This window comes from Numida meleagris, chromosome 5, assembly GCF_002078875.1.
Source record: "Numida meleagris isolate 19003 breed g44 Domestic line chromosome 5, NumMel1.0, whole genome shotgun sequence".
Taxonomy (NCBI): Eukaryota; Metazoa; Chordata; class Aves; order Galliformes; family Numididae; genus Numida; species Numida meleagris.
This window is the reverse complement of record NC_034413.1, coordinates 36,909,264-36,935,439: the sequence shown is the minus strand read 5'-3', so window position 1 is coordinate 36,935,439 and position 26,176 is coordinate 36,909,264. Positions and strand designations below refer to the sequence as shown.

The window sequence follows — 26,176 nt, the reverse complement described above, 5'->3', positions numbered from 1 at the left end:
TACCTCACCATCCTTACCGTAAAAAAACCTTCTTCCTTGTATCCAGTCTAACTCTCCTCACCTTTAGTTTGAAACCACTTCCCCTTTCCTTATCACAGCAGACCCTGCTAAAGAGTCTGTCCCCTTCTGAAGTGTTTTGAACCCTTCTGGGGCCCTCAGTACAAGAAAGATGCAGAGCTCTTGGAACGAGTTCAGAGGGCCACCAAGATGATCAGAGGGCTGGAGCACCTCTTCTGTGAAGAAAGGTTGAGGGAACTGGGCTTGTTTAGCTTGGAGAAGAGAAGGCTCTGGGGAGACCTCATTGTGGCCTTCCAATACTTGAAGGGAGTAAATAAACAGGAGGGGGAATGACTGTTCACAAGGGTGGATAGCGATAGGACAAGGGGGAATGGTTTTAAACTGAGACAGGGGAGATGTAGGTTAGATATTAGGAGGAAGTTTTTCACTCAGAGGGTTGTGACACACTGGAATGGGAGGTCCAAGGAGGTTGTGGATGCCCCGTCCCTGGAGGCATTCAAGGCCAGGCTGGACGTGGCTCTGGGCAGCCTGGTCTAGTGGTTGGCAACCCTGCACTCAGCAGGGGGGTTGAAACTCGATGATCTTTGAGGTCCTTTTCAACCCAGGCCATTCTATGATTCTGTGATTCTTCATAGACCAGGCGTGATTATAGTTCTCCCTGGAGCCTTCTCTTCTCCAGGCTGAACAGCCCCAGCTCTCTCAGCCTGTCCTTGCAGGAGAGGTGTTCCATCCCTTGGGTCATTTTTGTGGCCCTCCTCCGGACACACTCCAACTGGTCTGTGTCTGTCTTGTACTGAGGACTCCACATCTGGACGCAGTACTCCAGGTGAGGCCTCAACAGCACAGAGCAGAGGGGCAGATCCCCTCCCTCGCCCTACTGGCCGCACTACTTTTGATGCAGCCCAGGATACAGTTGGCTTTGGGAAGCGAGGGCACAGTGCTGGCTCATGTCCAGCTGCCATCCACCAGTACCCCAAAGTGCTTTTTGGCAGGGCTGTGCTCCGTTCTTACATCCCCCGGCTTGTGCTGATAGTGGGCTGCCATGACCCAGGTGCAAAACCTTGTTGTCTTTTGATTTGTTGAACTTCATGAGGTCTTCCTGGGCCCACTGCTCAGCCTGTCCCTCTGGATGGCATCCCATCCCTTGGGCATGTTGACCACACCCCACAGCTCTCCACACATAAAACACAGCAAGTGAAAAACTCACAAAAAAGTATATTTTAGCAATGGTATATCTCATGGAAGAATTGAAAAGTTCAAAGGGAAAGAAAAATGGGGAAGTCAGATCTAGAAAGAATAGCTTTATGTTCTAATCTTGAAAGTTGCTCCTTTACTCTCCTATTTACATGCAGCCTTGAATGCTACTACTCTTTGCAAGACTATGCAAGATATCAATATACCAAACCAAAAAAAAGCTGGGAACAAGGAAAAAATAACTGGCAAATACAAGATCTACTTTTGACCCCTGCAAAATTCTACCACAGAAAATGGGAGACTCACTGCTCTTTATGCCCTCAGAGAAAACGTATGTGCTTGCTGGAATCTAAACTTTTCTTTGATGCACGTGATGTCAGGCTACTTTATTTAGTATGAGCATTTGGGGAGTGTCCTGCAGCCTGTGTCTAAAAAGACTGTTCAAGCGTCCCTCCAGCCTGGAGATCTGCTCAGCTTTCACCCAACAAGGCCCTCATTTCTCACCAGCAGCAGAATAGATGGATTCCCAATGAGAGCCAGAGCAGTTGACAGTTTTCTGTTGGTGCCATAACTGCACATAGAGGTGACTCTGTCTTTGTAGGCCATCAGATTCAGCCTGTGGAGAAGCTGGAGCACGATCTAGGGGTGAAAGAGCACTAATTTCACAACAGAGCCCAGGAATTAATTACCGTTAAAAATCTACATTGACAGACTAATAAAATTAGTGTAAAGGCTCCTGATAACTAGAAAATGCTTGAAGTCAAGCCTTGGTGTTACTTACTCCTTTGATCTCTCTCTCTGGGATGCCATGGAGCCTAGCATAGTAATACATGTGCTCTTCCACCGTCAGCAAATCATCTAAGGCATCTTCTTGAGGACAGTAGCCAAAGAGAGACCAGTGTGCCTCTGTGATGTCATTCAAGGACCTTTGTAACGAAGTCAGCAAATCATTTTAAACACACCAAATTGCCAATGCACTCTGGAATCAAAAAGCAGAGGCAAAAACCCCTTCTCCTGCTTCCTACCCTCTCCCTGAGCCTTGAAGGAAAATGCTAAGAATTTGCAGTCTTCAATTTTTAGGCCCTTGGTTCTGCAAAGAACTGTATTTGTGAGCCACACTGTCTAGTACGTAAGTCTCCAACTGCCAGCAGCCCTTCAGATGGCATACCTGCCACCAAGCCTACTCCTGTTAAAGAATGCCTGGAGATGAGTCCTTCTGGTCGCCAGAAGTGGGAGATTTTAGGATCTGTGTTTGATCCCACTTGTAGCAAATGATGTGGAAGAAATGCCACTGAGATCAGCAGAGGTATGACAGCAAATGCAAACCCTAAGGAAGAAACTATGCCATCTTCAAGGGGTTACATTCCCTGCCTTATTTATGTTTGCTGTTTTTAATGTTTGGATTTGTTTCAAACTTCTACATTTCTTTTTCTTTGCCACCCAGCCTTATAAACCATCCCCAGGCTGATTAGCTTATGTGCCTTCCCCTGAAATCACATCTTCCATACCCAGAATGATCCTGGACCCGCAACCTTCCGCTGGATGCTCCGATATCTCCTGTCAGCATCTTAAAGATGGTTGTCTTCCCAGCTCCATTCACACCAAGCAAACCAAAGCACTGAGTTGTGAGAAAGAAAGGTAGAAATGCAATCATGCTGTATTTATAATGCAGAAATATTGCGCTGAGATGAGTGCTCAGTGCAGCTTGTCACTTTTTCTCTGGCCTCTTGAACAAGATAAATTGCAAGAGAGGCAGAGATACTTGGAGCATACAAACATTATAATGGCGGTTGTTTATGGTAGAATATACCGCAGCTTATATTAGGACCGTTTGTTTAATATGGTGAAGAATCAAGGACGTGTCTCTAATAGAGTCATTTCTTTTACTGTAAAGTGCATTTTTGCAGTGAGCTCGCCTCACAGGCCAAATCCTGCTCATCTAATTTGTGCAAACCTCCCATTGACAGGAACAGAGCTATTCAAAGGAATGAGGTGACTGAGGTTTGTACTGTCATTGGTAAAACCTTAACGTGACAAGATTCTCGTCAAATAATCTTGCTAATGCACTACATTAATAAGATTAAGAACTGGCTCCCTGTAGTGCAGTTCAGTATCTCATGCTAAAATCCATATTTTACTGCTAAGGTTGGAGATACACAATTGTGTGTTGCGTAAGCAATCACCATTGTGCTGATAATTACTATTATTTTGATATCATTAACACAGATCAGCTGATCTGAAAATCCTTGTGTGCTGGGACCCATCCAGAGGCATGGCATCCATCCGAGGCTCATCCCCACCTCAGGTCTGTGCAGGAACTTTAGCTTTAATCAACTTGCTTACCTCTCCAGCAGGAATCCCCAGGCTAATGTTCTTCACGGCCACAATACGTTTGTGAGGAAGGTGGTAGATCTTTGTGAGGTTCTGGAGCAGCACCACATCAAAGTCAGCTTTGCCAGACTCTACTCGGTTCCTCTCTGCCTCGACATCCCCATCCTCTTCAGTCACGGACAGCAGAAGCGGTGCTTTGCCGTGCACTCTGTCAAACAGGAACCTAAGGGAAGGAAATAGGGGCTCTTATCCTTTGGTAATCACAGACAGCATTATGTCTGTCTGTTTGGGGTACTGAAGAGCCTTCTTGTGAGATCCCAAGGCACACAGACATACACAGGCTTGCAGTTTCTATTCTCTCCTCCTATTTGCTCTATTCAGGAAATTCAAGAAAACCCAGTGCCCTGTGAACACACACACAGTGCCAGGGACAGGTTCTTGCTTCTTGCTGGACAAAAGAGGAGGCTCTCAATGAGCTGACTCCTCTCACAGCCAGCTGGACACCAGCCCACCAAAGCCAGAGTCCTGAAACAGGGCCAACAGCCTGAGCCAGCAAGGATTAGCAAGAGACTCCGGTAACCCACACCTCTATTAGCGGACACCCCAATTACTGGTAGGTGCCAGCACTGCTGCCAGAGAAAACTTATTTTGTGTTTGCAGAATGTCTCGGAAATACATGGACTTCATAATGGACAGTGATGGTGTGAGAGCCCAGAATGAACCCACTGAGTGATGGCTCAGTCCATTCTCATTGAGAGTCTCCAGATGTTACTTACTCCAGTGTGCTGTTCCAGACCTTCTGAATCATCCCATCGTGAACTGTCAGACGAATGGCAAAAAACACAGTGCCCTGGATAAACATGGCGAGCAGCTTAGATGTGGTCTTGTCCAGTTCAAAGGTTTTGTCAGGGTAGTCCACTCCATAGGCTTTCAAGAAGCCCAGCAGTGCCTGATCCTGTGACAGTTCGATCAAGCCGTAGCCAAAGCAAAATTGTGGGAACAGAAGGAACGCGTGCCTTAAGTTTTCAGCGAGATCACGCAAGCCCTGGGGAAAACAAACAAACAAACAAAAAAAAAAAACACAAGAGCAGAGTCACTGTTTTTATTCATGGAATAAATCCATAGGTTTCACTATGGAACTGAAGTGTAACAATTACATTGGGATTTGCTTGTGTCTCAGAGCAGAGATAAATTGAGAGCAAAGAGCTCTAGAGACAGCTCATTTCGCAGACACAAGGTCAGAAAAGTCAAGAGGCAACTCGGAGGCTGTGATCACCCATGGTAAGTAGCATCTAGCTCCTGGTGCAGGAACCTAGTGCATGCAGCAGTCAGAAACCCACCCATGAGCCAGAGCTGAGTCCTGCAGCTGCCCAAAATTACCATCACTGCACCAACCCACTGCAGAGTACTGCCTGCTCCCCAGCCCTGCTCCTCTGGAGCACTGTCCTATCCATTTTTCTTGGACAAACATCCCCATAAAACACGAGATTTGGCTCTAATAGACATAAAGGCTTTTCCAGTTAATTCATGGCAAAACAGCAGAGTGCACAGTCTCCTAGTTGCGTGCTCTTGTATGCAGAGACTTGGTACATCTCTAGCAGAAGAAAGGATTAGCACACAGCAAAGTGGAGAGGCTGTACGTTTGTATGGGGACAGACTGGGGCACAGAGGGATAAAAACAGATCATAGTCTTACATCCCTAAAATCTAGGAGGTTGCTTAGCTACAGAGCAAAATTCGATACAGCTCTTATTTTACAAAGCAATTGGCCTTTATTAAAAAACAAACAAACAAAAAAAACCAACCCTAAATGTAAAGCATACACTTTGCATTTTATCCCACTGATTCCCAGGGATATCTCTATTTAAGACAAGGCTTGACATTCAGGAATCATCACTGTCTCAGAGTCATTTCTTATCCTTGCAGGGAAAAGGTGATTGCCTTACAGATCAAGATGACAGACAACCACTGCTGGGCTTAACGCAGCACTCTGTGGGCAATGAAATCTAGTTGTCGCTCTTGAGTTTGTACTGCAAGAACTGAGCAATAGCTTAAGTTCCCATCAACCTTGTGTCAAACATCCATGCCTTCCTGCCTTTCTCAGCAAGGGCAGTTTTTGACCTCTCTTGTTATATTCTTCCCTCTGTCACCACCATGTCCATCTCTGCTGGGGGAGCAGATCTACAGAAACAAACAGGATTTGTATGTGACTCACACCCTGTCCACAGGGAAGCCCCTGAAGTCTGCAACTCCTGTCCTCTGCTTGGTCTACCAGAAATACTTTGAAACTAGCCAGCTACTAAGAACCTGATCAAACCCACAAACTCAACAAGAAGCCTCCTGTTGTTTCACTCAATGCTCGGTGTCACCGGGCTTCCTACCTGGTCCGTGGCCTTTTCCTGGGAGAGCAGAAACACAACGGAGTGCGTAATGATGGTATTGATGCCAAAGAACAAGTTGACGCAGACATAAACGATGAAGGCCATTCCTGTCTCCTTAAAGACTCCAGCCAGCAAGTACATCCATGAAAATGTTGCATATCTATAAATCCCCAACAGCGCAAAGAGCAATTGAACAGTAACTCAAAGAGCAATTGAAAACCAATAACTAAAGTCCTCAGACAACTTAACAGTTCTGTCTTGGCAAGTGACTAGATTCCTATAGTACAAGAACTTAAGGGAGGACAAATGGCTTGGTATCTGCTAGAATTTGTAGAAGTTCATGATAGATACTTTGAATATGCAGCCCTGACTGAAAGCAAATGGACTGGGCCTGGAGGACTTAAAGTCAGGGAAGGATTTTGTTAAGTTTTCCAGAATTTTCCTGTTTTGTTTTCTTTTTTTTCCCTTGTTGCATCTCAAAAGTCTACAACGGTTCAGTAAATATCTCCTTACAGCCTGAGCTGTCACTGTGAGCTTTAATATTTTGTATCCTTACAAAGATCTTGCAGGCATGACAATAGCTTAACTCACTGTCCCTGGAAGGAGTCACCACTTGCTAAGCAGACATTGGAGAAGAAAGCCCACGTATTCCTCTGCTGGATCCCAAATCACAGCAGCCTATAATATCCAGTTCCTCACTCTGATATTTAAATGGCTTCACACCTACCCAAAGAGTAGCAACAGAAGAAATACTGCCAGCAAGTTATTGTTGTTACAGAATGCTGGTATCTGGAAGGATGAAATAACTCCTATTGAGAGTCCAACAGGGATCATAAAAAGTACCTGCAGAACGATATTAAAAATATGTTATTAGGACAATAATTCTTAAGCATTTTTCTAGAATGATACAAAAGCAGCAAAGTCTGAATTTGGTTTCGCTGATGTAGCTAAAGGAAACTAAATACAGGTAAGGGTCTCAGTCCTATTTAGGGAGTCCTGCATTTTAAACCAATTTGAATAGGCTAAATGTTAAAAATTAAAGAAAAAAAAGAAGAAGAAAAGAGAAAAAGGGACATAAATGGAAAAATACCCTTTGAGTTTTCTGTTAGCCTTGCAGAGAGGCCAGTTCATTGCTCCTTGTAAATCTAGACTCCCTAGTGTTGTGTCAAGCTATAGACCTAGCACGCGTCTGCCTCAAGAGGTTCTTCTTTTCCTCAGCTTTGGGATTTAACAGAATTTCCTGGCGGGGATTCACTGAGAAATATCAAGTTGCTGAGAGTGCTGGATTAGTTTCAGCCCACTGAATACTGATTGTGGCAAGGACTCTGGGGATTTTTCCATGGGCTGATTTACAAATATGCAGTGCTGGAAGCAAGGGCTTGGATCAGAGAAGCAGAAACACACCTGCCCCATTCTCCAGCCCCCTTGTCATGACTCAGGGAGGCTGTGCCAAGCCAGACTATCGCCACGGCTGACATTCCTCAGGGGATTTCAGCCCTTAGCTCTGGACACATCAAATTAGGGCTGGCCACTCAAATACACTTCCAGAATTGCTATTTTCAGAAATTGATGCTGTTGCTGGGATTTTAGCACTAGCAGAACTGCGCTGATGGAACCTCATAGGATATGTGTAGCTGATCACCATTACAGCACAGCTGGCAGTGCCAAAGCTCGTGAGCAGAGATAATCTGCACTTGCAGATCTCTAGCTACGTGAGGGTTTGACATCATAGACCGAAGATAATTCTTAAGATACAACGCACTTTAGCCTAGAGATACTGCACATGTGATGCTTTCCAGCAGTGCTATTAACCCTCTTTGCCAGGAGGAAACTAAAATTCAGGGAGTCCAAGGGCATGCCTATGCCGCGTAATGCAGCACATTGCTGAGGAGCTCAGCTGTCTCTAGGAATGTGGTAGTAAATCTATACAGCACAGTGCAGCACTCTAGAAATCAACCTGCTCATGACCTGGAAGGTATAGAGCTACATGAGCAGCTTTCCTAGCTTAAAAACCTTTACCACAGATAGAAAGCATTCAATCTAGCAATGGATTTTGCCCAGTAGAGGACTGTCAACTGTGAGATGTCTGCTAATGTCACACCCTCTGGTCCCAGGGTTTCCAAAATGGCTCCAGTCTCAAGCCCCAAATCTTTATCCCAGATGCATGAAACCTGTGTGATAACTCATATAGTCCTACAAGCTAACAAAAAAGCAGCTTGCTGCTTGCATGATAAAATGAAATCAAGCTCTGGCCTGTTCTGTGCTGCTCTCATATAAATGTGCTGAGTGTTTTGCATACGCTCAAGAGAGAAGGAATGCCTTTGCTTAGCAAAATCCAGTGTTGCGGTTCACATTTAATCGTCTTCAATGCCTTTGAGAACAATTACTACGTAACACTCTTGGTAGTGATAATATTAATAAGTCTAGTGAACCATCTTTAAATAAAGAACTTTTTCCCCTCCTGCTGCTGAATGTTACTCTCAATGTGTTTAAGAGTTTGAATTATTTACCAGATCATAAACGAAGTTAGTCACCCAGTAGCTTGTCATCCCAATGCCTGAAATATGCTGCAGTTGCTTGGCTTTGGTTTGGTGTTCTTTTACCACATATAGCACGAAGCTTGCCGTTGTGATAGAGTAGCCAACCAGAACAGACATTGAAACTATGATATCAAGTAAGCTGTTGAGCCTGAGGAGAAAGTAGAGAGGGATACATATGGTGAGTCAAAGCGGTAGGCTTCCCTCATTGCGCTGTTTAGAGTTCAGAAGCGTAAAGGACCTGATTCTGTTCCAGAGTCCTTTGCTGGTGGTTATTGTTATCATGCCTAGGAAAAAGGGCTTACAGCATTCAGTCATTCAACTGCTGTAAGATCAGACAGGATTGTGCCCCCCCAGATTTATACAGGATCCCACAAAAAAAACCCTAAAAAGAAACATCCATTGTGCCATTCATGCATAAAGGCCAGGAAGGCAAGATGAGAGCAGTTTCCACACTTGAAGGGAGATATTTAGTAATTTAGGCCGCTTAGTGGTTTCCAGGAAGCAGGTTTGCTTCTTTTGAAGCTAAACAATTCAGGCATCAGCCAAATGAATCTTCTTACATTACTTGTTCTTGACTCTGTCCTCCAGGATATGGGTGAGCTGATAAGAAAATACCTACAAAACCAGAAAGAAAATAAATTTAGAAAGTAGCTAGCTTGAAGCTTCTTTCCTCAGTTCTTGAGGCTGACAGTAACACAGCAGACTGAAAAGAGAAGAAAAGCAGACCAGAAGCTGTTTTTGCTCTATCATCTCAGTGTGACCTTGGGCAGGATTTTGAGAGGCCCCATTTTCCTATGACTCCACCTTGATGCTCCGCAGTGATGAAATTCAAACCCTAGGCCTTGCTTCTGCGCCTGTCTGGCTTTAAGGGCTGTATCATTCACTTCAGCAAGAACACTTCTACAGTGAGTTAATTCTGAACAATTTTGTCTTATGCAGCTGAAACAAATAAAGAAAAACATTTCTTCCAAAGAAACTAGTGGAAATTGCTTTCTTCAGAGGCAATCTGTGCCCATAAAAACTAACACAGGGAGGAACTTGGGGGGCTCTGTTGGGGGAGTTCCAATCTCCAGCAAAGGCCAGAGCCTTGGTCACACCAGTACTTGAGAAAGGGCTTAAGATAAAACTTATGCCTAAAAATGAGGTTCTCCATCTGGATTTAGGCACCTAAATAAATTTGTCAGTTCTCAGCGGGTGCTGGAGAACCTCGAGCTGCCATAAAATCCAAAAAGATTTGCTAGAATGCAGCAACTCTGAAATTTAAACTCCCCCGGTGCCTGACTTTTGGCAGATATACAAGGAAGGAGCATTTGGGGCTATTTTCCCTAAGACAGCATGCTCTGACATAAGGGCCAGCAAAGAGTAGACTGTGGTTTTAGCTGACCAGGTGCCATACCAAGCAAACAGATTTGAAAAGGAAGATTCCCCAGGAAATACATTCCATGGGGGAAAAAATCCTCAGCCTTGTCATCAGTGAGCGAAATGGAATTAAAATCTGAGGCTGCTGATAGAGCCCCACAAACAGCCAGGAAATGTTTTCCTTCTCTAAAAGAGGGAGAAAGAAAGATACCGTCTGTCTAATCTGCTAATGCTTCCCTATAAAGCCATTTTCCTGTGCTGAAGCTTAGGCTAGAAGTCAGAATTTCCATTTCAATGCTTTCTCTTTTTTGTTGGTTGGGATGCAGAGAAGAGAAAGCACAATATACGTAAGTCAAAAGCTATTATGACTTGCATAGTGACAGGGTAAAAAGCTCTTTATGTATTTTTTTTTTTAAAGATACGCTAAGTCAAATGTACTAAAGCAGGACTGGCACCTCTTTCAAAGTGCTGAAATGACAACACACTTTTATCTGGCCTTTTCAATGCTTCTTAAACTGTCATTTATTTGTCACAACAACAAATAGATTTAGCTGCCAGGGATGTACCACGCAGACCGTCTGTTCAATTGTGTTTCAAACTGGATTTACACTACCCCAGGGGAGATATCTTCATCCATTCATTTTATTTTCCCCATTCTATGAATTGGATCATTAGTGGGAAGTGGCAAATTATCTGCCTGGTCATTTACTACTAAGCATTTCATTCAGAAAAAAGAAACACACACACACACAGCATGACAGATGGAATAAAAACTGCTGGTATTCTTTCCCATTGAAAATTGCTATTTTGCTGGTACCAAACTTTCCCTGCAAAAACTTTCTGACTGTTCACACGAGCCTTTGCTCCCACTACTGCATGCAATGGGAATTCAGAGATGAGGCGAGCATCACTGCTTAATAATTCAGCTGCTTTGGGAGGCTCGTGCTGCTGAAAGCTCCCGGCTCAGGCCTCCTCTCTCCGCACCCTGGCAGGGACTGCAGCTTTCCCACGTGCTCCTGCAGTGCATACCAAAGAGCTTGAACCTCCTGACCTCGAGGTCACCCTGTGAGTCTCAAAGGCACAAGCCTTTATTGATAGGATGGCAGTGGAGCCAAGGCGCTGCTTATGCTTGTTGTGAGAGGAGCTGCAGTGCATCAATATGTGGAGGTGGGAAGAGAGATGCGCTGCTTTGACTTGTAATCAGCATTCTGCTGCGTCCTGAATTCGTGGCATGGCATTCAAAGCTTCAGAGCAGATGCCTTTTTCCGTTATAGTTAAATTCAGACACATCACTGAGGAATAATAATCTTATGAGCAAAGAGATACTCTCAGCTATCTCACTGCTACCTGGAACAGCAGGCATCTGAGGTGAGGGGGCTTGGCACGGCCACAGCATGGCTGGAAGGGCAGCATTTGTCATAGAAAATCAGTCAGGGGGCATTTTGCACACAATCTAAAGTAGCGTTTCTATGCATAAATAAGAGGCACCAATCAAAAGTACCATAACGAGAAGCAATAAATCAAACAGCAACTGTTGACATTTTTTGGATGAAGCAAGTTCTTTTACATAGGAGCAGAGGTCTTCCCTCTCCAGCTCCCTAGGGTCTTTGACAAAGACAAATGAAATATGTGATTTGTTCACGCTTCTCAATGCTGTTTTTAAAGGAATCTGCATAATTCTGAATGTAAAGAATGGCCTTGCTGAAGTCCCCCAGTGGGCAGAAATTATCTGTTCCTGTGAAGGGACACCTACCATATCTGGAAGTCTCATTTTCTGGCAGATTAGCTCGAAGAATGAAGTTGTTCAAGCTGTTCAGATAGGCTGGAAGGCTATGATAACCTTCGGGATTATACCACACCTGCACACAATTGAGAAATTGAAACAAATTGGGAGAGAAATTGTTACTGATAACATTTCGGTTTGTTCTTCTTGCACAAATGAATCAGTCTGTACCTGTTATCTAAAGTCATAAGCTCTACAAGCTAAAGTCTAATGATTAAACCACATCAGGTAGCAAATGAGTATGAAAGCACATTTCACTTAAAACATGAGCAGTCCCATCAGCTTCATTTGCCTTCTGAGAGAGAAGAAAGAAGCACTAACTGGATATGTGACAAAAAGCAAACAGATACGTGGTTTCTTTCCTGTCAAACATCAGCATCCCTCAAAAGCAAGTGGGAAGAGATTGCCTTAGGGCAGAAAATAGCCCTTCTCATTCAGCAACAGCCCTTCCTATACTCGTGATCACTTTTTGCCAAAACCACAATAAACTCCAAGGACTAAGGGGAGAAATCAGACCAGAGGAGATGCACTTTGTTCGGATTTGCCTTTTTTAGGCACAACTTACAGCACCCGGTTTAGAAGTGTAAGTTACTTCCAAAGCACAAAGGACTTGGGCTATTAACATTACAGGCTTAAATACAGCCCACAGCTTCCACCTTTATATATCCCTAAGTTCTACACACCCAGTGATTTTATTCTTCTTGCCCTAGCAGAGCAAGTACTGCTAGAGAAAGAGAGGGCTGGAAGTCTGCTCTGCTTCCAAGGCTACCAGAGTTTCAGGTATTTAATCTGACACATGATAAGCAAATAACTTTCAGATCTAGAATTGAAGGGGCGAAAACATTTGCAAATTGATTACATGAGCTCTGAGCATTAGCAAAACAATAAACCCTGTGATTCCCTTTGACTGGGGACATCTCTGAAAACATCACTGCTTTTGCAGGAACACAGGTAAGTTAGGTTCAGCATGGAGACAACAGGAACTCTTCTGCAATTCTCTCCTACCTCAGATTTCAACCTTGGTGCCTTTAATGCTGATGTGTTACAACATTTTCACTGAGCAGAAACAGAGAAATGGGTAAATCAGAACGTACAAGCCAGCCCTAGCAAAGCTACATACGTTCTCCTGTGAGATAAAGGTGCCAAGAACCGATCTTTTCACTTCTGGGTAATAAAATTATGACAGCAGAAAAATTGTTTCCTATCAGCAAGAGAAGTCAGACCGATAAAGAAGAATGGGAAGAGGAGAGAAAATGAACTGAAAGTCATCTCTCCCATGCCAAGCTGCAGATTTCAGCTGTTTTCGCTCTCTTTTCTGAAATATCCCCAAATTCAACATCACTTTAGTGGAGGCTAGTTACCTTAGTCAGTGTTCTGCTGGGGGGCACTGGCTTGATATCAAACTGGAGATCTCGCGTCAAAGGCATCCCAAAACTCCAGCCACCATACCTGAATGAAAAATCCAGAGGGAAATGCATTGTTACACTCATCCAGAAACTGTAACAGCACAGCTGGTGTATGTTTGCATGGGCTCTTCAGAGGCATTTATGCACTGCATGTCACCATAGTCACAATTAATTGTAGACTGACTTGAAAGAGAAGAACTTATCCCACTACATGGTGTGATATGCCAAGCTAACACTGCTGCACGAGCCTATACTTGGGGAAAAAAGGGAAACAAACTCAGCAGTGTTGTTACAAAACTGCCTCCATTTGAGAAGCGTTGTGGAGGTGCTTGCTTACCACATTGGAACAAGATGACTGCTTCTTTCCCAGAAGATGAGCAGCTCAGGTTAAATCAATGGACAGGTGAGCATATTCCTTGGCAACCTTAACAGCAGGCTATTTTTGCCCTACGACATGCTGTGCAGCTGCATTGCAGGCTCCAGACACAGTAATAGTTCTAACAGCACCATGGTGCAAGAAAACACTCAAATTCTAACTTCCTTCTAACACAAGCACTTGTTTAAGTGAAGTGCACACCAAGACTCTTCAGACAATTAAACCTGGAGAGGAATCTCTCCCCAGGGTTTACTTCATGACAGGCTGTGTCAGATTTTCCTCTTCTGAAACATTTCTGAGCCAGACAATGGCTCATGTGCAGGCCCAGCCACCAGCTCATCGGGTGACTGACATGTTATCCCCAGGTGCTCTCTGCTATGATCGAGCAGAGCACTTACACAAAACCTTTATCTTTAACTCTGTGCTTCTAGTGCGTTTTACCTCCTTCCACTAGATTCACAGAAGCTATCAGCAGTGGGGTCCTGCTAAGCCTTGACTACACCATCACCTCTTTAATTACGGGGATACGATAAGTCTAAGAGGATGCTCACAGTGCAGTGCAGAAAAGGACTGGAGATGCATGCCATACCGTTTCTGCAGGAAGTCTTTGGTGGTTGCCAGAATGTAGGTCTCCACATTGTGCCCCGTAATGTTATAAAGCATTCGTGTAGAGAAGGTCCTTCTGTGAGGGGGAGTATAGTTCTTCTGTGGACATGTCTGAGAGGAGACAAGTGAAAAAAAATATCAGTGTTTGTGCTTTAACTGAAAACCTCCCATAGCAGGACAGAGCTGACAATGTTGACATTCTGTTCCTGTGACCAGTTTTTACAGAAGCTGGAGATCTGCAAATCACAGTGCCAAGACACACAGCATCCAACCCTGCGTGCTGTTCTTAATGTACTTAGGGAGGTGCTTCAAAACAGCCTTTGCTTGAGTCTACACTTCAGATTTACTGACATTAGTGAGACCTTGAAATGTGCTTCATGCTAGGTAGGAAGATATTTCCTGAATTAACGCTGATCCTTTTTAGCAGAGCTTCAGAGTGACTGCACTGACAACGGCAGAAGGCAAAACAGCTCACAGAGCACAAAACTCCACGGTGGCCTCAAACTCTCATCTTGCATTTCACAGTAGCTACGCTTTACATTTTTTACTTTACTGTCAGTCATTGGGACTAATTCAAGGTTTCTCTGAAGCTCTGAAAAATATTCCCAAATATATAATTTAACACACCGAGGGTCAAAATTGCACTGACTGTTTCATAAGGTTGAAACGTCCTACACCGGACAGCATGCTGGCTGCTTCTTTCAGCTCATCCATGACAAATATCCTGGCCTCCTCTATTGTGTATCTGTTCAAAATTTTACATCAGAATACACAAAACAGCTGCCTTCATGCTGAGGAACACCTGCCTGTGCCTGCTAGAGGTGAGAATCAGCTTTGAACATTACCCCGACTTAACAGAGAATTGATGCCAGTACTTTTAACAATGTGAAATTAAGTGCATGCCCAGTAAAGTGCATAAAATGGCTGCGTTTTAAGAAATGCCTAGGAACTTTTGACTAAGTACATGCTTTATCTTACAAACGGTATCATGCTGTGCCTGGAGTTTGGCTGAAGACAGGTGAACAGCACTGTGGGGAGGAGAGATCATCTTAAACTGGACTCATTAAATTCTAACCTTTTTTGGTCAGAATCTGCCTTTTCCCCATGTGCATCTAAAGACATCAAGCTCAGCAGGGCTCATATCTGGTCCTGTATGTACCACCACAATGCAAATAGCTAATATTATTAATCACCACTATTCATAATGTGGAACAGTGCAAAAGCAGATGGATCTAGACTTTGCATAAAGTTAAATTCTGAAGAGCAAGCAGCAATAATAGCTGTGCTTTCAGATAATGACAGTGCTGTATAAAATGCAATTTTCCTCTTGAATATATGCTCACCTCTGCTAAATGGGACAATCATACAACATTCAAAAACACCATTAAGCCTGTTCCCACAGAGGGGAGCAAGGCAGATATACGACCATGCAAATCTTCTGAGGTTGCTGTTTCCTTTCCTGTCCCCCAAGAAATGCAGTCAATCATTATCCAAAGTACAAAATCAACAAGACCAGAAAGAGACAGGTGGGATTTTGAATACCAGGTTCCCACAGTTCCCCATTTACAACCTGCAAGTTTCCCACTGAACTGCCTCTCTTTCCGGTTTATTCAAATTACCTGGATGCCATCACTGCAGTTGCACGCAGAATACTTTGTTGAGGGGTTTCCATTGGTAATCCATGGGCCAAGCATGTCTTCCTTTAAACACTGCCTGAAAATGAACACATTCTCCTCTGAGGGTCTCTATAGCCAGATGTGCAAATGGTACTAAGATGGCAGTTAGTAGCTTCAGCAGAACAGTAGGCCTTCTTTTGCCTTCTCTGAGAATACCTGTCCTCCTGCCCATTTGTTAGAGAACCCTAAACACAGTTCTCCATGCCTGGATTCATTCAGCTGATTAGAAAGAAGCCAGACTCTGCTTCATTCCCACAGTGGTTAGCAAAAGCCAAAATCATCTTCCAATGCAGAAACAGGGACTACACCTAGGGAGTGCTGCAATGGGCCATACTGACTATGCAGCCACTCAGCATAAATATTTATGTGCTGATGTGGGGCACACTTGAGCACATAAGCTGCCCGGGATTGTATTAATATTGAAAATTCATCTGCAGAGCCCCAAACAGTCCAGTCCTCATGGCACAGCTTTGATGTATGGATAATAACTACATTGAGAATGTAGCTATGAGCAGAGCAAGCTTGCACCTGCCTGCAAAAGACCACTTAGACACCTATAGTGAGCTTAAAGAGTCTGTAAGTCAGTCTGGAAAGATGCAAGAGATTTTTATTTTCCTCTGGCATCCATTTATGAAAATTCTGCTGACAATCAAGGATGGTAAGAGGGTCTGGTGGCTAATGGTGTTACATCAATTCTCTTGCAGACTCAGGATTTAAATGGAAAAAAAAGACAAGAAGTACTTACGAATTGCTTTCATTCATGCACGTGTTATCTGTTCCAGGGAAAGAAAGCATCGAAGCAACTAAAGCATTTGTTGTTTCATTGAAATTCCTACAATTTAACAAGAAAAAAAAAAGGAAAGGAAAATATTCAAGGTACTTCCACTACCACTGAGCAGAGGAAAGCTGTCTGAAAGAAACAGGATTTATTTAGGATGCTAAATAAACGATCATTTCTGGTGCTAGCCCTGCAAACCACTTCAGTACATGCAGCACATGAGGGCAGACACAAAGGTTTAGAAGAGCTGCTCATTGCTTATAGTTGCACACCTACTCCAGTGACTCACTGCCTCCAGATCTAAGCAACATACAGAGAAACTTTTGAACAATCAAAACTGTTTCCATGGAAAAAGCATCCACTGACATTTTCAGACATAACATCTCATCTCAGTCAGCTCTGACACCTGTGAAGTCCATTTGCTTTAGGTCACTCAGGAAGATGCATTTGTTTCCCCTGCAATGATCTGCTCGGAGAAGCAGAGCCTTAGGAACAGAGGACTCAGAGGCACGTGGCTCATCCTCCCACCCAGCAGTACTGAAGCAGAAAGGCATGAGCCGTCCCAGGAAAGAACATCTGACAGCAGACGTGTGATTTGTAATGATGTCAGAGATGAATTTTGTATTGCTGTCTAAAGCTGAGAACCACTGGAGAAATGCAGTAGTTTACCTCATGAAACCGGAATGATACAAATTACATTCATTTTGGTAACCAGATATTTAAGCATAATTAAATCAGATGTGTTAATCATGTCCTTCAGATCAGTGCATGCCTTGGACTAGTGAGTCCTGGGCAGGACAGCATATCCTCCTGTACTGACAGAAAGGAGGGCAATCAGACAGTTCACATGATGGATAGAACTCGATCTTATAGTTATAACGTTGGACCCAACTAATGCAGCGCCTCCATTTCAGATCGGGGAAGATTAAATACTTTTTTGAAATCCTTTTGAGGCGGGATGGACGTCGCAGGGACAGAGGGCTCCAATGGCAAACACAACACATATTTCACAGTTAATTCCAACTTAAAGGTTGCTTTTCTAAAGCGTTCTGATTGCTGGTGTGAGCCAAGCCATCTCCCCAAGAGATATCCTAGGAACAGGATTTTATGACTGTGTCCTCTTGTCTAACACTTTTCCACTGTATTTGCTGAGAAACAATCCTGATAATAAGAACTGGGCCTTTATATAACAATGGGTTTAAGGCTGAAAAGGAACACCACTCACCCGAAAAAGTCTGCCTGATCAGATGTGCCATACAGAGAGGGGGAAAGAATCAGCTCCGGATACTCAGTCTCCTTAGTTCTCAGCGTTCCAAGTCCCATCGCTGCCATCACAAAGAGCACTGGGAGGATGACCTGAGCAATGAAGCCTCTAACATCGCGCCGGGTATGGTGGAGTCTCTTAATGAATAAAGCCGATGTCTTCTTAAGCAGCAATGGCAACCCCTGCAGGCTCTTAGATCTGATCAGGAGCTGGTCTGGGTACAAAAGAACACATTTTGTCATAGACCAGTATTCATGAAATGCAGAGAACTGATGCTCGTTGGACCCTGGGAGTTACTCTGACTGCCTGCTCTCCTCTTCAGAGAGAGAAAAATTTTTTTTGGAAAAATCAAAACCGGTAAGCTGGACCATACCCTATTTGGACAGGATTCAGGTCATGGTTCAAGTCACAAGCTCACATAACACCAGTTTTTTGCTTGATTGCAAATGTATACATGTAGCATATGCATTTTGACATCTTGCAAGAGAAACAGAGACTTTCAGACACAAGAAGTTATCTGCATCCTCCCTGCTCAGCTGCAACTTTTGTGTTTGCAAACTGAAAATTCTCATCATTTAGAAAACACGTCCCAAGGTAAATCAATAAGAGAATTCATTAGGGAACAAGAAAGCAAGGCACATAAACTAATCAATCACTTGCATGGACAAGGTTGCAGCATGATACAAGCAGAGCTGAACTCTATGCAACCTATTCCTCTTTATGAAATATTAACCTGTATAATACAACACAAGGCAAGTCAACTTCAGTGCTCTCATTAAGGGGTGACATAAAACACTTCTCTACACATCTGTGTTACTTCTTATGGATTTGCACATTTACAGTGCAGCTCAGCTTTGAGAAGTTGAGTATGAAAATACCTCTGTGTTCTCCCTTAGCAGCTTCCTTAACAATAGATGATATATCCATAACCAAAAAATGTTTCTCAGTTGTCAGACAGGATGTTCAGGATGTTTTTTGGACCATGACACCTTGGGCAGCTCTCAAACTCTCAACATACAGATATGAAGGTAAACTTATCCCAGTGTGTGGCCCTTTTGGCTGTGTGACTATACTGCAGTTGCTGGGACAGAATAAAAAGCAGTGGGGAGGACCCACTTCAGAGCTGTACTGCTTTTCCCATGAAGTTTCTCTCGAATTCTACTAATTGCGTAGAAATAATTCTCTGCATCAACTACAGCAATTGCTTTCAGAGCTATACATTTGCTATTTCACCCACACACTGTATTTGATTAGATTAAAACTGGAATCAATTTAAAGGGAGGTGGATGCAAACAAAACCCCTCTGTAATTTATTCTGTGATTCAGACATTCCAAACCAGTGGATCTAGACAACTGTTGAGTGCTGTGCTTCTAGGGAATCAGTGGCTTTGCATTTCTGGTTGGGTGAAACGTGTTTTTAAACAAGAAAGAGCCCATCTGTCACTGTTTGTATCTGTGACAAATCTGGATTAAAGCCTGGAGATAATTTAGTACCATCTCTTTCTGTGAAAGTATCCGTGCTCACAGACATTTCGTCACCGCTGTTTTGACCAGTGGCTCCAGGCACTCTCTGGGATAGTCCCGCATCTTCTTGTGGGTCCTTCCCTAGCTCTTTTGTCAGATTGAGGAACACCTACAGAACAAGAAAACAAAAGGGAAAATTGGTCCAAACTACTCAATTTCCCAAAACAATAATCAGAATCCACTCTCCTCCATGCTTCTGTAGCTCCTATTCCTACTTCGCAGCTGTTGGCGGAGCAGCTATGGACAACAATCCTCTTTCTGTTCCCTTTGTGATCTGAAGGAGAAATTCATAGAATCACAGAATCATAGAATGGCCTGGGTTGAAAAGGACCTCAAAGATCATCGAGTCTCAACCCCCCTGCTGAGTGCAGGGTTGCCAACCACTAGACCATGCTGCCCAGAGCCACGTCCAGCCTGGCCTTGAATGCCTCCAGGGACAGGGCATCCACAACCTCCTTGGGCAACGTGTTCCAGTGCATCACCACCCTTTGAGTGAAAAACTTCCTCCTAATATCTAACCTACATCTCCCCTGTCTCAGTTTAAAACCATTCCCCCTTGTCCTATCACTATCCACCCTCGTGAACAATCGTTCCCCCTCCTGTTTATACACTCCCTTCAAGTATTGACAGGCCACAATGAGGTCTCCCCGGAACCTTCTCTTCTCCAAACTAAACAAGCCCAGTTCCCTCAACCTTTCCTCATAGGAGAGGTGCTCCAGCCCTCTGATCATCTTGGTCGCCCTCCTCTGAACTCGTTCCAAGAGCTCCGTGTCTTTCTTGTACTGGGGGTCCCAGGCCTGGATGCAGTACTCCAGATGGGGCCTCAGAAGAGCTGAGTAGAGGGGGACCACCACCTCCCTCTCCCTGCTGGCCACTCCTCTTTTAATGCAGCGCAGAACATAGTTGGCCTTCCGAGCTGCGAGCGCACACTGCTGGCTCATGTCCAGCTTCTCATCCACCAGGACCCACAAGTCCCTCTCTGCAGGGCTGCTCTAAATTCACTCTATTTCAGTATAAAATTGCTGTTGTCCAGCTCCCTATTCCCTCCTTTCTCTCCTGCCGCAGCATCATTTAAAATGACTTCTTAAAGCTCATCATTTAAAGCTGCTTTTTGTTAGAGATGTAGTTAACTGTGTTTATTTGACAAGAAGTTTCCCTTGGGCAGGAAGATGCTCGTGTTACCCTGAGGTGCTCCAGTTGACTCACTTGTGCAAGACAGCATCCATGCTGAAGTTTAGCATTTAGACTGTTTGCTAATTCTGTCTGCAGACAAACTCAAATTTGTGACATTGGGAAGCACACTACAAACAGAAAAGTATTTTTGCCCTCTCCTCAGTCTAACTCCAACATTCATTTTCTAGGTGAAACGCTGAGAGGTGAGACAGCAGTATGCTTTGTGCATTACTAAATGTATAGATTTACGCATACATCTACACCTTCCCACGTTCATAACAGTAGCACATTGAGTTACCAAACCTATTCTTCCCTTGTCTCTAACTCCTACATCATACACATGCCACCATCTCTTACCTCTTCCACAGTTGTGTTTGAAATCCCGTAGCAACCAAGGTGGAGATCACTCAAGCTGGTATCAAGGGCTCTGAGAAGTGCCTGGTAGGCCCCTGAGACTGTGGACTTGAAGGGGGGAAGCACATACACGAGTTCTCCACCAATATCCTCTTTGAGATAAGCCTCTGGGAGGTGGGACTGAATCAGGGAGGTCACTGCTGCGGTGTCACACTCCTCTATCATATTCTGAAAAAGGAGGAAAACACTCTGTGTTCAACCGGAAGGCAGTGAGGTCAAAATTCCTGCTGCAGGATTCAGCTCAGATCATGTCCTGAAGTGTATAGATTGTGGGTGATCTCAGCACAGACATGCAACATTTCATTTTTAACACCAAAAGGAGACGAACCCAGGTTTCCAGCATTTGAAGAAGGCTCAAGAGATGCGGCACAGGCTTCCTGTCCCTCACTGTACTTAGGAAGTGGTCTGGGTATTTTTTGGACTACGCTGAGCCCATCTTGGTCCATCCAGGCCTTGCTGGGCTCCCTTTAACAACAGGCATTACCAGGGCTGGGACAGATGGACCACTGCACCAGTTAGAGTGTTTAGAACGAAGAGAAAAAAGTCTAGCCACAAGGGAGAATTCACACCTGAACTTGCCTGCCAGGGAAAAAGATTGTATTTGTGCTATGAAGTACAGGGCTTGCACATGGATCTTTTTTCATTTTCTCTACCTATGCTGCCAGTAATTTGGAAGAACTGATCTCTTATGGTATTTGTGTGTTATTCAGTGTGCTGGCTTACCAAAAGCACTATAATAAATGCTTTAAGAGCAGAGTTCTGCTCTCCCTGCAAAGAGCAGAACATTTTGCCACAGGTCAGGTACTATCAATGGACTTCTTCCAATATGATAACTCTGAACTCCAGAATTCACACTGCATCCAGCCTTGCTTTTAACAATCAAGGAGACTCTGTTCTTCTCCAACAAAGCAAAGAGCTGAATTTCTTGCTTCTGAGGGCCCCAGAGGCAGGTCTGATGGCCTCCCTGGGTGCTGGCTTAGAGAGCGTCCCTCTGCTTCAAGGAAGATGCTCTGTTAGTATCTCTCCATAAGAAGCAGTGTGCTCAAAAGCAGACCCTCTGCAGCTCATTGGTGCCTCTCTGCATCAAACACAACCACTTTGTGACTGCTACCATTCTCAGCTCCTGCCAACAGATGTGCCTGCATCCCTGAACAAGCCTCAAAGACTCCCCCTCAGAGATGAAGCTACTGAGAGCTCCAGCTCTGCTACATGTGGGCTCACCTCCAGGAAGTACCTGCTCTGGTGGCCGTACTCATGGGACATGAAAGCAAGCTAGGGTGCAGCAAGGAAGGGAGGATGAAGAGAACTGCAGCTGGGGCGCCGAAGGCTCAGATTCACACCTTTGCCTTATCTGTTAGAGCTGCACGGCTTTGGGTGGCAGGGCTACCCAACACATCCTACTTTTAATCTGCAATAAAAATGGTGACATACAGAATCCATTCCACGAAATAGAAATTAGATTGGAATAACCATTTCATGGCAGAAACCTAAGACTGATATGAAGCTTTTGCAATGGGCTTCATTTCTGTTGGACACTATGACTTTCTTCCTTCCTTCCTTGCTGCCAGCTGATTCAGTTTCCCACCCAAGATGTCTATCATAAAATCATACATTTATCTTAAGATGAGGCTGAAGATTTAGTACCAGCTGTGACACAAACCTTCTTTTTTGTGAGCGTTAGGTGATATCCATCACCAAAAGTTTCCTTGAGGTAGAATGGAGACCCACAGCATTTGAGGCCACCATGCTCCAGGAAGGCAATCCGGTCACTCAGTACTTCTGCTTCATCTAAGTGATGCGTAGAGAGAATGATGGTTCTGCCTGGAAAACCAGAAGCTGATGTCAATCCACACAGAACAAACACACAGGATTGTATGAGACAGGTGAAAGTTGCACTGAATGATGTAGAGTATCAGGTGAAAATAAGCAGCATTTTCAGGGAATTAATAATTAAATTGGATGAAAAGTAACATTACTGAGGGCTGAAATATATTATTGTAAAACGTGTATTATGGTAAAGATGCTTTTCAAATGACATCGTGAATTTACAAGAAGACTGAAGAATGAATACAGAGGACCTGCAAAGTGTTCCCAGTCCCCCACAACTGGTTCTCTTTGGTCTCCAAAACCCACAGCTCAAAGACACTCCATAATTTCAAGTGACATAAATCACCTCTGCCTCTGGGCAGTATCTTATCTCATCTCATCACAGTACCTTTTTTATTCTTGGAGATAATTTCCCAAATACTCCTACGAGAGCATGGATCCACCCCTGTAGTAGGTTCATCCAGGATCACTACCCTTGATCCACCCAAGAGAGCAATAGCTATAGACAGCTTTCTCTTCATCCCGCCAGACAGGGAGCCAGCCAGCTTATGACGATGGCTGTAGAGTCCAGTCTCCTTCAAAGTCCTTCAAAACAAAGAAAAAACAACCTCCAGATGTTGCCCTTCAGGCATCTTTTAAAAGCAGAATATTTGAAAATACCTGAAAAACATAACTACAAATGAAGAACTGCTCAAATATGGACTGCTCTACTGAATGGTCACAGGGCACTGAGATGATTCATCCTATCTATAGTTCAGCCACTGAGATCTTAATTTTAAAAAAATATATCTTTTTTTAGGATGTTTTCAAAGTTTCCATCTGACAAGTCAAGGTTAAATGCTCAACCTCATAAACAGAGAACACCCAGATCCAAATTCCCTGGGATGTTTTGGCTGTTTCACTTCACTGCAGAACCAGTAAAGCTGGCATCATCTTCTAACTGGTTGATTAAATCTCTTTCTGGGGAAAATTGTAAAGAAGCAAGGACCAGATCTTTAGGCTTATAAATTCATCTCCAAAGAATTGCCAGAAGCTTGTAAACTCCTGAAGAAGAAATGTTGTCTTCTTACAGCCACAGACTTCAACACTCAATATACTCCTCCAGTCAGATCAAGGCATTTATTTGAACTCTAGGCTGGTTTGCAACAGTGCTCAAAACCATTCATTTGAACTTTGCAGTGGTAGTGGCACTACTACACGTAATTTTCAAAGCCCTCTCTCTCTTCTCCCACCCTGCTGTTTTTATACCTCTTAACTTCTTGGTAGAGCTCCTCTTTACTCCAGTGAGGGACTTTGATGTACCCATATAGCAGCAGGTGCTCCTTCGTGGTCAGGTAGTTGAAGAGCACGTTGTGCTGCATACAGATACCCATGTTCTTCCTGATAACTTCCTGATCAGTCTTGATGTCTTTGCCATAGACAACAATAGTGCCTGATGATGTAGGGAACAACCCAGTCAAAATAGATCTGAAAAGGAAAAATAAGTAGAAAAGGAAGTTAAAAAGAAAAAAAAGGAGAAAGCCATAGGTAATTTTTCTCCATTCTCCTGTAGTTATCATTACTTGCCAAGCTTCCTTCCATCACTAGCACACTCCTTGCAGCTAGAAATCACTGAACACAGCTTCTTCTGCTGTCTCTCCATGCTTTGGTGGAGCAGTGCCCAATTAACATCAAAGAACATCCTCCTCCCCATCTGTGGGATTGCAAGGGCAAATACCAACCTCACACACTGAGCTCTGACTACTTTTCACATATACTTTTATCTTCCTTGGTCTTTCCCTCCCCAAGTCAGACACTGTGTGTTCCTTACACCAATACTCATGAATGCCCTTCACTCCCAATTTAATCACTGGGAATTCACATAATGCAGTTATTCTTCATTCTTTGAGGTTTGTCTACAGTATCCAGACAGTCTCATATTGGTAACCACTTCAGAGATTGAAAACCACATCATACTAACCACATCACAACGCAGAAATCCAGTTTCACTGTCATTATTAAGAAGGAACGGGGGAGGACTTCCCGACAAGGCACCTCACCAAGGGCAACAATTTCATCTAGTTCAAGCTAATAATTAGCTACCTAGTAGCATTTAACAGACCTGAGTCAAACACCTTCTGCTTGGAATGACTACTTGCACAATATAGGTTGGTTTTAGAGCTGTCCTGCAAGGGAGTAAAGGGAGAAGATATACCTCAGACCACCTTTCACCATTGCTGAGTTGCTCGCTCTCCTGGGACGTTTAACTCTCATTAAAAAGGAGAGGAGAAGTACCTTGTGACCTTACTCAGGATTTGAAGCCTGCACTAAGTTTCAAGAAGCTATTATACTTTTCCGTACATCACCTTTGCCTACACTTCACACAGAGGACACGAGATGAATTTATAATAAGCTGAGATGAAGCACACATCTGTCTTACTGTTTTTGGCTCTTCTGGGGCTTCTATTTATCAGCTTAATGTTGCTTTCAGAGTGATGCATACATATATATCAGTAGAGAAATCAAGTTCTACAGGTTTCTTTTAGTGCTGTTATCTAACACCTCAAACTATAATTTATAAATGGCAATGCTGGAAGGCCAAAGTATTAACCTACTGCAATTCCAGCCCAGCCAACACATGAGTATGTACAGCTGAAATATACCTTTATTAAGCTTTCTTGCTAATATCATTTCAAATTTGGCAGATGCGAAAGCTACCCACAGCTTTCAGAGCAACCCAGCCCCAGGCACCAAAGCCTCGTGGAACAAAATGCCGGAACAATTGCTGTGCTGCATATTACAGGGATCCTACCAGAATAAAAAGCATATTCCTAAGCAGAAAAAGACCTTTAATTCTATAGATGAAGGGATTGCTGAGGTCATCTAAGAGTAAGATATAAGTACAAGAGAGACCTGTCCTAATAAAGCATTTCATTCAGCTTCCCAATGCTGCAAAGCCCCACTTGCTCTCATGTTCACCCAGCTGAGCCCAACAGTACAAAATGATCCCAACTTTAAAGGACATGTACATGGTCGTAGTTTTCCCAGCTCCATTGTGTCCCAGCAGAGAAGTTATATTCCCTTCATAGAAGTTGAGGCTTAGGTTGTCCACTGCAGCTTTGGATCCATAAACTTTTGTTATGCCATGGAGGGAGACTCCCAGGGTGAGATCAGTGGGTTCTGGCTCCAGGTGAGGTGGGGGGGCACCTTCAAAACCAAAGGGAAGGGTTAGAGGACAGTTACCTTTTTTCAACTTGGAGATAAGCAAGGCTTTTCTATAGCATATAACATAGCAAAAGCAGGTGACTTTTGGTGAGGAATGTAGAGAACATTTCACAGGCTCTGAAACATTTTGGGTTCTCCTGGATTTCTCCTTTTCACTTCTACAACTTCTTATAACTTCTGACAATAAGCACTAATCTCTTCTGAAAAGGTCTTATATTTAGATGTTTCAGAGCACCTAATCTAATCTACACTAAACGAGCATATAAAATTAGAGGAAATACAGCAAAGCTATTGAATTACTTTCTGTTAGGTAGAACCAGCAA

At 43.7% G+C, this 26,176-nt stretch overlaps 1 protein-coding gene across 1 annotated transcript in view; it reads right to left on the bottom strand.

Annotated features, from left to right (window-relative positions):
- ABCA12 (ATP binding cassette subfamily A member 12) overlaps window positions 1-26,176 on the bottom strand; it is an 86,986-nt gene that overhangs the window by 8,701 nt on the left and 52,109 nt on the right. Inside the window, exons 29-49 of the mRNA XM_021398764.1 lie at window positions 25,658-25,835; window positions 23,898-24,116; window positions 23,038-23,234; window positions 22,483-22,643; window positions 20,766-20,990; window positions 19,206-19,344; window positions 17,673-17,925; window positions 16,415-16,501; window positions 15,613-15,706; window positions 13,977-14,104; window positions 12,967-13,054; window positions 11,576-11,681; window positions 9,024-9,078; window positions 8,434-8,611; window positions 6,651-6,766; window positions 5,924-6,083; window positions 4,320-4,588; window positions 3,556-3,766; window positions 2,721-2,830; window positions 1,994-2,138; window positions 1,717-1,851 (exon numbers count right to left, since the gene is read on the bottom strand). Of these exons, the coding sequence (XP_021254439.1) occupies window positions 1,717-1,851; window positions 1,994-2,138; window positions 2,721-2,830; window positions 3,556-3,766; window positions 4,320-4,588; window positions 5,924-6,083; window positions 6,651-6,766; window positions 8,434-8,611; window positions 9,024-9,078; window positions 11,576-11,681; window positions 12,967-13,054; window positions 13,977-14,104; window positions 15,613-15,706; window positions 16,415-16,501; window positions 17,673-17,925; window positions 19,206-19,344; window positions 20,766-20,990; window positions 22,483-22,643; window positions 23,038-23,234; window positions 23,898-24,116; window positions 25,658-25,835 (3,254 nt within the window). The remainder of the gene's footprint in view (window positions 1-1,716; window positions 1,852-1,993; window positions 2,139-2,720; window positions 2,831-3,555; window positions 3,767-4,319; window positions 4,589-5,923; window positions 6,084-6,650; window positions 6,767-8,433; window positions 8,612-9,023; window positions 9,079-11,575; window positions 11,682-12,966; window positions 13,055-13,976; window positions 14,105-15,612; window positions 15,707-16,414; window positions 16,502-17,672; window positions 17,926-19,205; window positions 19,345-20,765; window positions 20,991-22,482; window positions 22,644-23,037; window positions 23,235-23,897; window positions 24,117-25,657; window positions 25,836-26,176) is intronic.